The 14,628-nt window shown below is 43.0% G+C and overlaps 1 protein-coding gene across 4 annotated transcripts in view; it reads right to left on the minus strand.

Annotated features, from left to right (window-relative positions):
- LOC126234635 (endonuclease/exonuclease/phosphatase family domain-containing protein 1-like) overlaps positions 1-14,628 on the minus strand; it is a 118,891-nt gene that overhangs the window by 41,632 nt on the left and 62,631 nt on the right. For all 4 annotated transcript variants that reach the window (XM_049943361.1, XM_049943364.1, XM_049943363.1 and 1 more), the window contains exon 8: positions 3,750-3,801. In XM_049943361.1, the coding sequence (XP_049799318.1) occupies positions 3,750-3,801 (52 nt within the window). The remainder of the gene's footprint in view (positions 1-3,749; positions 3,802-14,628) is intronic.

A 14,628-nucleotide genomic window follows, 5' to 3' on the forward strand; every position in this document is an offset into this window, starting at 1 on the left:
AAAAGATGGCAGCTCAAACTTGTTGGTTAGGGGGATCCGTACAAAACCCTGAGTCCTCCCTGGTCCCCATCCATCCTGTACAGGACATCTAGATCTACCATTCACAAGCCACTCACAGTCAAGTAGAAGAGTAATAATAGATCCTGTACTTTCTGCCGAGGATACAGGATCCACAGGCGAGAATAGTACTTGAGGCACCTCTGATACAGGTATCACAGTTACACAACTCTCAGGATCTCTTCCAACATGCCACCTCGCAGCAGCTGCCAATCCTTTGACAGTAGCCAGAGAGCAATTTCCAGCTGCTTATGAACATCAAACAACTCATCCCGTGTTTGAGAACGTCATTCACTGTGGGGCTGCATTGTGGCTGATACAACGTATTACAAGGAAGTGAACAAATAACTTCAAATTAAGCCCACTTATTATCTTTTCTCTGCTGAGCTAAAAGGTTGCTAATTACTTTTAAGAATTGGGGCAAATACACAAAACAAGATTTCTGTTAAGGCAACACAAAAACCTGTGGTAAAAATTACTAGTGTCCTAAAATGTTTTGATGTTAATTATAGTGTAGGTTTTAGCAAACTCAAAAACAGAGTTAATTTACAATAAATACAGATAATGTATAGGGCTACACCTCCTTAAGGGAAAACTAGATGTAACACAATATGTAAGTCAGAAAATCTGCTACAGTAACTAAATCACAAATGCTGATTTACTACAAATTGCTTGTAAATTATGCAAAGGACAATGGTAGCTTCCGAAAATTCTCATAAATGCTTTTTTTTTTATTTGCGTTGATATACAATGACATTCAGGGGTGATGTATTCTTTGGCTGAACTGTGAATCACAAATCCTGATTTGCTACGAAATGAATTACATATCCAAAACACTTGCACCAGTAACTTACAAAAATATAGTTTTTTAAGTGTCCAAAAATTCTCAACATAACCTATTTCTCACATAATTGCACAATGAAATTAGAGAACAATTATTTTGAATGAGGATAAGTCTACTGTTCCCAAAAACTTTAGAAGAGCACAATTAAGTTTAAGCCTACAATTGATAACAACAGTATTAGTTTATCGCAGCACTTGCGAATGTTTGAAATTTCACAACAGAACACAATACAAATGGGTATTGATACAATCAATGAAAGATTATGTAGAAGTGATGCAAACAGTAAAATACATGAATCTAGATCTTTAAATTGGCACACGATCTTGTACACGCGGACTAACACAAAGGAAAATTCTTAAGTCGGCTTTTATATATAAATAAGTGTGCATAATGCATGGATTTTTAACTTAGCTGATTCTGTGCACACTTCTACACCGGTGTGCTGGAGAAGAATACTGCAGCACAAGTTTATCTCGATCAAAACTGCTAAAATGTACAGCATCAACAAAGCACATTTTCTGCCTGTTGCAGCTAATAATGCTTGCACAGTTCAGCATATTGAAGCATTGACCTTTAGTCAGTTAATGCACAACTCAGAGCAATAAAAACAGATAAAAACAGCTGTACTTTTTTTTTTTTGGTGAGGCACTTGTGGAATCCTGGGTGAGTGATAAAACTGTTATGCCAGAGCACAAATCTTTGAAAGAATTTGCAAGTGATTCCCACATGTGGGCACTGAATTCTCATTGAATCATTTTCCAGTCATGTAGGAGTGTGTTGGCAGTTTTTGAGTGTGAGGCGCTCGGAAGGCAGAAACCTTAGATCGTGGAGCCAGCAGCCAGCCTGAAATAATGTTCAATGAATGAAGGGGACTATGTGAAGTTTAACTGAAGCCAATAAATTCCATTTGTTTCCATGCAAATTTGAATGTGGTGTTTCTGTGTGGCCTTTTTCTCCTATTGAATTTAAAATCTTATGCTGTTAGGTGTTTCTGGGTATTACAAAAAAAAAAAAAAAAAAAAAAAAAAAATTGCTGCTAGCCAGCTGGAGGTGGAGAAGTGTATACATTTAAGTCCAATTGTTGGATCAAGGAATCTTCTTGGAAGTTGTTACAAAACTACAGAGCTTTAATAATTGATTTTGGAGGCATGAGAAGTTTAAATCTGTCTTGATTTAATACTATTATCAGTGCAGAGGTTTAATCCAAGTTCATCAATAAATGTTTCTGAGTGAACAACACCTCAGTTCAAAATAGTTCAAATGGCTCTGAGCACTATGGGACTTAACATTTGAGGTCATCAGTCCCCTAGAACTTAGAACTGCTTAAAGCTAACTAACCTAAGGACATCACACACATCCATGCCTGAAGCAGGATTCGAACCTGCAACCATAGTGGTTGTGCGGTTCCTGACTGAAGTGCCTAGAACAGCTCGGCCACACCGACCGGCCACCTCGGGAACTGGAATGAATTTTGACTCTGTGGCAGCATGTGTGCTGATTTGAAACTTCTTGGCAGGTAGAGCACGAGGTATTGGTGGAAGTTAAGCTGTGATGGCAGGGCATGTGTTGGATAGCTCAGTCAATAGAGCACTTGCCTACCATAGGCAAAGGTCTAGGTTCAAGTCCCAGTCCAGCACACACTTCTGATGTGCAAGGATGTTTCAATATGTCAGGTACTGTATCTTAGGCACTGCACATCACAAAGTGTGTGCATCCTGTCTGCATTTGGAAGTGGGACTTCACATGATGCCGCAGAAGCTCCAAGGATGATTGAAAGAACTGTTTCATGTATTTTGTTATTTTCATCAGAACCTAGATGAGGACCTCATGGGTATGAAGAAAGAGTAGTTGTCACCATCTCATTTGGTGATTCTGAACAAAACATGTAATATAAAAATAGGTCTTGTTCTTAAGTTTCTGAGAAAACTAATGAAAAAAAAAATTGTCTATAGGACAAATGTAGGTGTTAGTAGATAAAACATTATGATTTAATGGTTCGTTTAATTTGTACCCATTTTGCAACTCTAATAGACAGTTGCTGTGTTGCTGATCTGAGCTCATTTTATGGCCCTTTGCTTGAACTCTGGAATTACCTTTGCAGAACCTGTAGACAAAGGTCATGGCACCACATTCTGCGTGTGTGAAGACCTGTGATAGTTTCACTACAATGACCTGTGCTGTTTTGACTGTACACATAACAACACTGTAGTACACTAGTGCAACTACTGTAATACTGAGTTGTGAGGTAAACAACATGTATACTTGCAGGACTCATTGCTCCACCACGGACAAATAAGTGCGCATTGAAATGATCAGTAAAGACAACATTACATAGCCTAATGTTGCTCTGGTTGCATTCGCATCTGAGTGCTGGTGAAGGACATGTGACTGACATCTGTGATTTCCAAACAGCTGTTTGTTAGATACGGTTAAGAAAAGGGGCAACACATGGAGCTCAAACAGTGTTAACCCATACATCCACATATTGCAGCTCTTACACTATTGCAATTATCTACGGAATGAAGAAGTTGTTTTTTACTCATTAGTTACAATGTCATGTATTAGCTACCGATTAACAATTGTTAAGAAAGTTGTATTTGTAACTATCCTACACTCTACTTCCATTGCCTTGCTCCTCTCAAGAGAACTTTAAAAATATACCCAAATGTAATAGTATAAAAACATTATCTCCAAGTACAAAAATACACACTCATCCTTAGACTGAAGCATAAAGGATGGGCACTGACAGGGAAGAAATGAGAGTTATCTTTTATACTCTCAACAACTATATATTCACATCAATACAGTTACACATGACATTGAAAAAGATGGTGTATAAAATACATACCTTTTTTAAAGTAAAACTGTCCATAACTTCCTGAACAGCTATCACAGAAAACCTGAAACCAAAAGTACTATTAAAGTAAACTGACAAATGGATGTTTAAATCTGTTATGCATTGCCAACACTGTCAAATGTTGGCTCTCTTAAGATAGCAATGTTATCAACCAAAAGCATGACTTACACTTTGCTTTAAAGGATACATATATGAGAATAATAAAATAACTGATAACCCAGAGGCACTGAGCTGATAAACTAACTACAGCAAAAACAAACTACAGGCAGCAAAATGGGGGGGGGGGGGGGGAAGGGGGGGTGTCTAGGGTTCAGAGAGAGGAAGCTAGGCACTAATTTCATATCTACAACTAACAGTAAGGTGGTGTCAATCACCATGACATAATGGAAGGTCACAGAAAGTAAATATACTTAGTTATTATTCCATGTAAAAATTACAATCATTTGAACGGATGACAACTTCTCCCCCCCCCCCCCCACTCCCCCGCCTCCCAAATCATTTTCCCTGTCAGAAGACTCCAAACCCGAAAGAGGAAACAGGGAAGGAGTGACAAAACAGGCAAAGAGAGAGAGAGAGAGAGAGAGAGAGAGAGAGAGAGAGAGAGAGAGTATTCAGCACTTCTGGCATGTTGATTCACCACTCCATATCCCTTTAAAAGTGAGTGAAGGTCTGGCCTCTCAATTATTATTTACACTCTTCAGTTTCTGCAGAAGGTGTGACAACACCACTTCTCGACACAGTCAGTGTGGTGCTTCAGGCTGACTACCAGGCCATGTAGGGCTGAAAATTCGCTTGAATACCAACCTCCATCACAGAACCGGAGAGAGCACTGGAGAACCCTGCAGTGAACTAACTACCAAAGAAGGCAACACTGGCACTGCTGGCTCTGCTAGAAGGGTGGAATGATGCTTCATTCAATGGCAGTGGGGATGAGGCCATGTTCGTTGACAAAGAGGGATAAGAGGCAGAAGGTAAGGGAGGTGGGTTGAAATCCATAGACTCAATCACAGCAGGTGGAGGTGTTAGTTTCACCAGGGCAAAATGGGGCAGGCGATGGTAGGAAGTCGGAGGGCACAGAGGGGATGTGACAGTGAGGCACGATGCTGCAAGTGGAAGCCTCGTCTGGGAACAACGTCGCATTCAACACTGTCACTTAGCTGACTGGAACGCTGCAATACCAACACTCCCCCAGCGCATGGGCACAACTGGTTGGCACGATGAGTCGTGCTGCTCTCCACAGACATTCATTACGAACAACTGCCATCCATTGTGGCCCACCACAACATCCGGCAGCCATCCCAGCCACCAGCCAAAGGGTCAGGCCCAAACGGCAGCCTCAGCAGGGAAATGCAGTGGGCCGAGGTGGTCTGTGGCATGTGACTTAGGATGCAATAAATCAAGAAGACGCTGTACCTGGCTCTCGTGCTGGATTGCACATGTTGACCAGGCATTCCTGGTACATAGCCAGAAAACTTGACAATGCATCAACACAGGAAGGGGTAGACATGGACTACTTCATCTGGGTCTTGAATGTAAGCTTAAAGCACTCCATCTCCGAGTTAGAAGCCGAGAGAAATGGAGTGGTACTCGGATGCTGAATACCATTGCAGATGCAAAAGTGTTCAAACCCTCACAACAAAAATTGCCTACTGTTATCACACAATAGAATGCAAACGGATACCTCAATGGAAAAAGTAACTGAGCACACACAAATGGTGGTAGACAATGACGTGGACAACAGCTTGTCTATGCGTACGAAATTTGACAACGTGTCTACAACCAACCACCACATACTGCCCAAAAAGGGACCCATGCAGTTTACATACCAAGGATGCTCTGGGTATACCCAATGAGAGAACTGGCACAGTGGTATGGCCCAGTTCTGTGCACAAGCCCCTCAAGTTCGCACCAGATGTTTGACATCACAAGTTTTTGTCCAAGTTATACCCCAGTGTGACACATGCAGCAACTGGAGTATGCAAGGATGCAGGGGACAACCACTCAACTGCATTGCTCCTCTGTGGCAATCATGAGGACCCCAAAGATAATGCTGAGTCAAGCACAAAGGAGAAAAAAGTATGCCCGCACTGGATACGCAACCAATGAGACATGCTCCAGGCAACTCATCTGGACCACTGAAGCCATTTTCTGGAAAAGTGCATCAACCACCATGGCAGTTGTGACCTCTTATGCTGTCAACAGAAAATCTGACAGGGTTTGCTGCAAGCCATCATCCAAGGTAAACACAAGAGCCTCTTGCTGGTCGAACTCCAGCACATCAGTATAAGCATGGTGGGTGGTGGAGCACTAATGAACACTGTAAGAATAGCTGCTGAGAGAGAGGGCCTACTGCTGCAACTAGTGGACAGTCCCATCTGGCAACTCAGAATGAGGACCAAATAAGGAAACCAATAGCTTGTGGTCAGTGATGAGGAGGTGCCTCACCTCATACAGGAAAGTGTGGAGCTTTTGGCCCTGAAAATAACAGCTAGTGCCTCCTTTTCCACCTGTGGATAGTTCCATTGCACAGCAGAAAGTGTCTTCGAAGTGTAAGCATGGGCTATTTGGTGCCATCCAGGTTCCGATGAGACCAATGCTATACTAGTATGCATCACAGGACAGGTTTAAAGGTGTACTGAGCATAAGAGAATCCAGCAAAGGGTACAGTAAAAACACTGCTTGAGAGACTGGAAAGCCCACTGGCAGTCCACAAGCCACACAAACTCAATGTCCTTCTGGCAGAGACGATTAAGAGTCTGGCAGATGTGCATAGCATGGGGAATAAACTAAGCATAATGTCAGATCTTATGCAAAAAAAGACTGGGTCTCCTTCAGATTCGTGGGCACTGGTAGGTTGAAAATGGCCTCAACGGGAACAAGGCCTTTTTTTTACTAAGCACATGACCCAAAAATGCACCTATGGAGAGAACTAGCAATGAAGGCCATTCAGTAGAAGCCGCTAGAAAACTAACTGAAGATAAGCATCACTCAAGTTGATGCGGGGAAAAACATTGTTCCCTCCTCCCCCCACTCCACCCCAACAACTTTGCCAACAACTCCGCCTGCCACAGATTGCAATACAAATTCACGACAGATTGTGCATTGGCCATCTGTTCAAAATCGACACAGAGGCATGCGGCACCTTTGGGTTTCTGAATTACCAGCAAAGGAGTGTCCTACTGACTCACTGAAATTGGAGAAACCACCCTGATCCTGCCAACACCGCAACTCAGCTTTTACCTTGTAGCACATTGCAAAGGGAATGTGGTGGGGGTAAAAAATTGTGGGACCACCAGTGGCTTATGAGAAACATGCCTCAAAATTTTCTGCCCAGCCCAAGGTACTCTCAAACAGTGGGCTATAGGATTGCAGTAAGGAGTCCAAATCATGAAAAAGAACAAACTGAGACAGTAAATGCACTTGTCCAAGATCTGAAAGCTGGAAACAGGAAAGGTATTGAGCCCAAAGATATTTTGCACCAGTGATAAATTGACCACTAATAATGTTAAGTTGCTGTTCAACATTCTTGTAATGCGCAGAGGTAGAGAATTGCCCTCTGAATGGAATGCACTGTTTACTGTAAGACACAACCTGACGGAGCAGTCATTGCAGCATCGGATACCCCAAGATACTGTATGTATCCCAATTAATGAGGCTGACTGATGCTTCCACTGACTAATGTGGCTTCCACACATGGGGAGTCACAGTGACGTGACAAATGACAGTCAGGACAGGACCGTTGGCTCACCCAACGAGTAGGAAGGGAATGACATTGAGGACTCGAAAAATCCTGCCAATAGGAATTACGATGCTGCAACTAGTGTGAACATGTCTTGCTCACTGTAGGTGAGGTCAGGCTGCGATGCAACACCTTGGCACTGGTGGTAACACAAGTTGACTTTGCTAGAGGTTTGGCTGCCTGGGGTATCCCATAGTGCATCAAGTGCTGTTTATCACACACACCCAGCTGAGCCACCTGCCAGTTATCAGAAAGGGCATCCCTTCCCACTACCGTAACCTCATGTGACTCTGAATTTTGGGCAATGTTGGCTAAAGAAGGATTGGACAAGGTCAATGCCCTAATCTGAATCTCGTAATCAGGAATTGACCCATCACTTCGTGAATTGGCAAGTCAGCATAAGAGGTGGCTCACCGGACACTCAAGACGACACTTGTGTGAGAGGCCATGCAAATCTGTGATCCAGGCCACGTATGACTGCGCAGAGTGATTGCGATGCTTGTTACAATGCAACCATGCTGCTGCTATCACATGGGTTTGAGGACCGAAATACTGTCTGAACAACTGACGAAACTCGTCAAAGGAGAGCTTCTCGGGCTCAGTTGAGGGCTTTAAAATTTGGAAAACTTCATGTAAACCCACACTGCTGGTCAACAACACGGTGACCCTATCAACCAGATCAACAATATGCCTTACCAGACAGTGCAGCAAGAACCAGCACGGATAATTATCCCTCTTTCTGGAGACTTATGGAAACTGGCAAATGGCACAGGGTGTGGAGAAGAAAATTGACTCCACGGGGAGACAAGAGTGTGGATTAAGTTCATATTCTGGGTTACCAGCACCTGCAGCTGCTCCTGTTGATGTTGCTGGTGCAACTACTGCTGGTTCTCCTGTAGACATCATTGTTCCTGTCAGCTTTGCTGAAATGCCAGGTCCATGGTTGACCAAAGTGAACACCATGGGAAAAAAAGAGGGGCAGCACACATGTAAGAATGTCCTTTGTTATCACTTTACTATCTGCAGAAAGTGTGAGAATGCTGCTACTCAACACGGTTGGCATGGTACTTTATGCTGATGGTGGCTTAGCAACAAACAGGGAACAGAACCCCGTGAATGGGACTAACTTGCCGTGCAAATTGAAGTAAGGGCTGTCATGGGTGTCTAATGACCATGCACAACAACAATTCTCGACACGAGCTCTAGACTACGTCCGCAGCAGTCTAACTCTGCAGGAGCACTGCCTGTTCTGTTCACTGCTGCTCGCAAGTAAACACTTCAGAGGGTCTGCCCATATGACGCAACGGGTCAACAGAAAGGTCCGATCTTACTCGTCGGCTTTGACCCGTGACGTAAGCGTGTTGTGGTGTGTGACGTCATTACGGCGCGGAAAACCTAATACATGGTTTGATGTACTCTTGTTTAATGAACATGTATACGTAATATGAAGCAATTTGATGAACATATTGATCTGTAGCGTAGCCCACTTGAGGTTAGTTTGGGAGTTTTTTTTTTTGGAATGCGGCCGCGGCAGCGGCCGCCTATGATTCGAAAATATTGATTTGACACTAATGAAGCCTGTGGGGGGATGGGGGGGCACTGCAGACTCCCCCCACCGCATAACGACATATTTAGTTTCTCCCCACCCAAAAACCCCCAATTTCCCACGCTTGTCCCGTTACAGTCATTAGGCTTTTTGTGAAACTTGTGTATTTCAGTGTTTACAATACGTATTCGATGTTTTTATATCCGCCATATTGGAATTGTTGTTTATGGTCGTTTCCGCGGTATTTGTGACGTCATGGGTCAAAGCCGACGGGTAAGATCGGACGCTTCTGTATTTCCGACGCAACATGTGCGCCCTCCATGGAAGGTTCCTGAACTACTCTGCTGTTCTACCAGTGCCAATTGAATTGATCTGCCTCCATTGGGAGGTCTGCTGTGGGGATACTAAAGACTTCTATCAGGTTTTTCTGTTACCACATTACTATGATAAAAAAAATAAAATTATACAGAAGAAGATGGCAACGAGGGGGCAAAAAGAGCAATCATGGCAAGGGAAACAACCTGTCATTTGAAGACGAAGTATTGCATAAAAAAGTAAAGCACAATCAATTTTTGGCTTAAAGTCCACTAACTGCATTTTTTCCCCCTCCGAACACTAAGATTCCTAAAACCCTCATCAGACTCATTCTTTACTGATGACATCTTCATGGTCTGGATTGAGGATGAGGACACCCTATCCACATTCTTCCAGAACTTCAACACCTTCTCCCCCATTTGCTTCACCTGGTCCTACCTAACCCAACAAGCCACCTTCCTTGATGTTGACGTCCACCTCAAAAGATAGCTACGTCAGCACCTCCACACACATCAAACCTATCAACCAAATTATACCTCCACTTCAACAGCTGCCACCCATTCCAAACCAAGAAGTCCCTACCATACAGCCTAGTCACCCATCGCTGTCACATCTATAGTGACGAGCGGTCCCTCTCGAAATACACTGAGGATCTCACTGAGGCCTTCACAGACTGTAATTACCCTCCCAACCTTGTACAAAACCAGATCTTCTGTGCCTTATATTTCCAGCCACCCACCACCTCCCAAAGTTCCACCGTCCAGCCACAGAGGTGCATTCCCTTCGTGACTCAATACCACCCAGTACTGGAGCAACTGAATCACATCCTCCACCAGGGTTTCAACTACCTCTCTCTGTGTCCTGAAATGAGGAATGTCTTACCCAGTACCCTTCCCTCCTCTCCCACAGTGGTATTCCACTGCCCACTGGACATACACAATATCCTTGTTCATCCCTACTCCAATATCCTTGTCCATCACTACTCCACCCCTGCTTCCAACGCCCTTGCCCCGCCCTTGCCTCATAGACCTAGATGTGAGACCTGTCCCATATAGCATCCCACCATCATCTACTCTACTCCATTCTAGTCACAAGCATCACCTACCCTCAACAAAGGCAGGGCTACCTGTGAAACCAGTCATGTGATCTATAAGCTAAGCTGCAAACACTGTGCTGCATTCTATGTGGACATGACAACTAACAAGTTGTCTCTGTGTATGAATGGCCACCGACAAACTGTGGCCAAGAAATGACTGGATCACCCCATTGCTGAGCACGCTGCCCAACACGACATTCTTCATCCTAATGGCTGCTTCACGGGCTGTGCCATCTGGATCCTCCCATCAAGACCAGCTTTTCTGAATCACATAGGTGGGAACTCTCCCTGCAATATATCCTAAGGTCCTGTAACCCTTCTGGCCTCAACTTTCATTAGTAGTGTCCTTACCCCCTGGCCCCTCTTCTGTTCCCGTTCCAGCACTACACAAGTCCCCTATTCCAACAACACATCCAAAGTCTTTTTACTGCTCTCCTTTTCCGCTAATAACACCCCCCCCCCCCTCTGCCATCCTCTGTCCAACCTCTAACCTCCCTACTGCACCTAGCTGCCTTACCCTCGCTCTGTTTGCAAGTGGAACAGGAAAGAAAATGACTAGTAGTGGTACATTATACCCCTCGCAATGCACCATACAGTGGCTTGAGGAGTACATATGTTGTCCATGAGCTCCCATCGGCATGCACACAGTCAGGTGAAGGTAGTATAGGCTACCTGCCAGGTGACCCTATTGTGTGCATTCTGCACATGCATGAGCGACTTAGCCTTTCAGTGGGATCTACATCTACATGAATATTGTGCATATCTCACTTAAGTGCCTGGTACAGCAGGGTTCATCGAACACCTTAACAATACTTCTCTATTATTCCAGTCTTGAACAGTGTGGAAATACAAAAAAAAAAACGAACACCTATCTCTTTCCATGACAGCTCTGATTTTCTTTATTTTGTATGATGATCATTTCTCCCTAAGCACATCAGTGTCAACAAAGTATTCTTGTATTCAGAGGAAAAGTTGATGGTTGAAATTACATGAGAAGATTCCACCACAACGAAAAACGCCTTTCTTATAATGATGTCTACCCCAAATTCTGTATCATGTAAGTGGCATGCTCACCCCTATTTCGGGATAATACAAAACATGCTGCTCTTCTTTGAACTTTGTCAATGTACTCAATTAGTCCTCGTAAGAATCCCAGATCATGCAGCAGTACTCCAAAAGAGAATGGATAAGCATAGTGCAGGCAGTCTCTTTAGTAGATCTGTTACATTTTCTAAGTTTTCTGCCAATAAAACACAGTCTTCGGTTTGCCTTCCCCAAAACATTTTCTGTGTGTTTTTTCCAATTTAAGTTGTCGATAATTATAATTACTGGGTGTTCAGTTGAATTTTCAGCCTTTACATTTGACTGATTTATTGTGTAACTGAAGTTTAACATATTCCTTTTAGCACTCATGAGGATGACCTTTTCATTATTTAGGATCAATTGCCAATTTTTTACCATACAGATGCCTCTTCCAAATCATTTTCCAATTTGTTTTGATCTTCTGATGACTTTACCAGATGATAAACGACAACATCATCTGAAAACAATCTAAGATGGCTGCTCAGATTGTCTCCTAAATCATTTATATAGACAAGGAACAGCAGACGGCCTATAACAGTACCTTGGGGACGCCAGAAATCACTTCTGTTTTACTCGGTGACTTTCCATCAATTACTATGAACTGTGACTGCTCTAACAGGAAATGACGAATCCAGTCACATAACTGAGACGATATTCCATAAGCACACTATTTCACTACAAGCCGCTTGTGTGGTACAGTATCAAAAGCCTTCTGGAAATCTAGAACTACGAAATCTATTTAAAATCTATTGTAAATAGCACTCGACACTTTGTGTGAGTAAAGAGCTAGTTGTGTTTCACAAGAACAATGTTTTCTAGATCCATGTTGACTTTGTGTCAACAGACCACTCTCTCCAAGGTAGTTCATAATGTTTGAATGCAATGTGTGTCCCAAAATCATACTGCATACTGACATTAATGATATGGGCATGTAATTTAGTGGCTTACTCTTACTACATTTCTTGAATATTGGCATGACCTGTGCAACCTTCCAGTCTTTGGTATGGATCTTTGATCGAGCGTGTGGCTGTATATGATAAGTATGGAGCTAGCGCATCAGCGTACTCTGAAAGGAACCTAATTGGTATACAGTCTGGACAAGAATAATTACTTTTATTAAGTGATTTAAGTTGCTTCACTATTACAAGGATATCAACTTCTAAGTTATTCATGTTGGCAGCTCTTCTTCATTTGAATTCTGGAATATTTACTTCATCTTCTCTGGTGAAGGAATTTTTGGAGGCTGTGTTTAGTAACTCCTACCACAACTGCTGTCAATAGCATTTCCATTGCTATCACACAGAGAAAGTATTGACTGTGTCTTGCCAATAGCATATTTTACATACGATCAGACTCTTTTTGGATATTCTGCCGGGTTTCAAGACGAAGTTTTGTTGGGGGTAACTATTATACGGATCTCACATTGAAATATGCGCTAAATTTTGAGCTTCTGTAAAAGATCACCAATATTGAAGATTTTGTGTTCATTTAAATTTCGCATGCTTTTTTCGTTGCTTTGGCAACCGTGTTCTGCACCGGTTTGTGTACCATGGTAGCTCCGTCATTTGTTAATTTATTTGTTATAAATCTCTTGATTGCTGTCAACACTATTTATTTGAATCCAGGCCACATCTGGTCTAAACATACACTGTTAATCTGGAAGCAGTGGAGATTGTCTCTCAGGAAGGCATCAAGTGAACTTTTATGTGCTTTTTTTGAATAGGTATATTTTTGATTTATTTTTGGCGGATTTGGGGTTACAATATTTAATCTCACTATGACAACCCTGTGTTCACTAATCCCTGTATCTGTTTTGATGCTCATCATCAGCTCTGGATTATTTGTTGCTAAGAGGTCAAGAGCGTCTTCACAATCGTTTATTATTTGTGTGGGCTCGTGAACTAACTGGTCGAAATAATTTTCAGAGAATGCGTTTAGCACAATTTTGGATGATGATTAATGTGTACCTCCAGGTTTAAACTTGTATTTTTGGCAACATACTGAGGGTAAATTAGTCACCACAGAAGTTTAACTGTATGAGTTGGGTACGTGTTTAAAATGAAACTCAAGTTTTCTTTAAGCCTTTCAGCAATTGTATCATCTGAGTAGGGGGGGGGGGGGGGGCGGTAAAAGGATCCAATTATTATTTTATCCCAGTTGCCAAGAATGACTTCTACCCACACTAACTCACAAGAACTATCTATTTCAATTTTGCTACAACATAAACTAGTACTAATGGCGACAAAAACATCACTGCCAACTGTGTTTAGCCTGTCCTTTCTAAATACCATTATGTTCTTCACAAAAAGTTTGGCTGAACTTATCTCTGGCCTCAGCCAGCTTTCAGTGCCTATAACGATTTAAGCATCAATGCTTTCTATTTGCACTTGGACCTACAACAATATACAACTGTTAAACCAATAGTTCCTCTGTTCTACCTGCACCATTTGAGACTGAAGCCCTTTTTGTATTTCCCTGAAACCTAGACGATTGTCCACTCCTAACCACACAGCCCCTGCTACCCATGCAGCTGCCTTCTGTGTGTAGGCAATTCTTGACTATTCAGTGGAACCTGAAACCCAACCACCCTATGGCACAAGCCGGGGAATCTGCAGCCTACACAGTCACAGAACCATCTTAGCCTCTGATTCATATTCTCCACTTGGCTCTGTACCAGAGGACCGCAATCAGTCCTGTCAACTATGATGCAAACGGTGAGCTCTGCTTTCATCTTGCAAGCAAGATTGGCAGCCTTTACCACTTCTGTCAGCCGCTCGAAACCAGAGAGAATCTCTTCCGATGCAAAGTGACACACCTCATTGGTACCGACGTGAGCCACCACCTGCAGTTGCCACCTGTGCTCTTCATGGCATCTGGAAGGCACCCAGCATGCACATTGAGTGCACAATGACTTTCTTCTCCTCCTTTGCAGCCATGTCCCTAAGTGGCCCCATAACACACCTAACATTGGAGCTCTCAACTACAATAATCCCACTCTCTTTGATTGCCCGGATCTTGCAGGCTGAGAGGTTTCCTCTGAAACAAGACAAGTGACTGTATCTGGCTGAGGGACAATATCAGCCACAGACAG

The sequence above is a fragment of the Schistocerca nitens genome, chromosome 2, assembly GCF_023898315.1.
Source record: "Schistocerca nitens isolate TAMUIC-IGC-003100 chromosome 2, iqSchNite1.1, whole genome shotgun sequence".
Lineage (NCBI taxonomy): Eukaryota > Metazoa > Arthropoda > Insecta > Orthoptera > Acrididae > Schistocerca > Schistocerca nitens.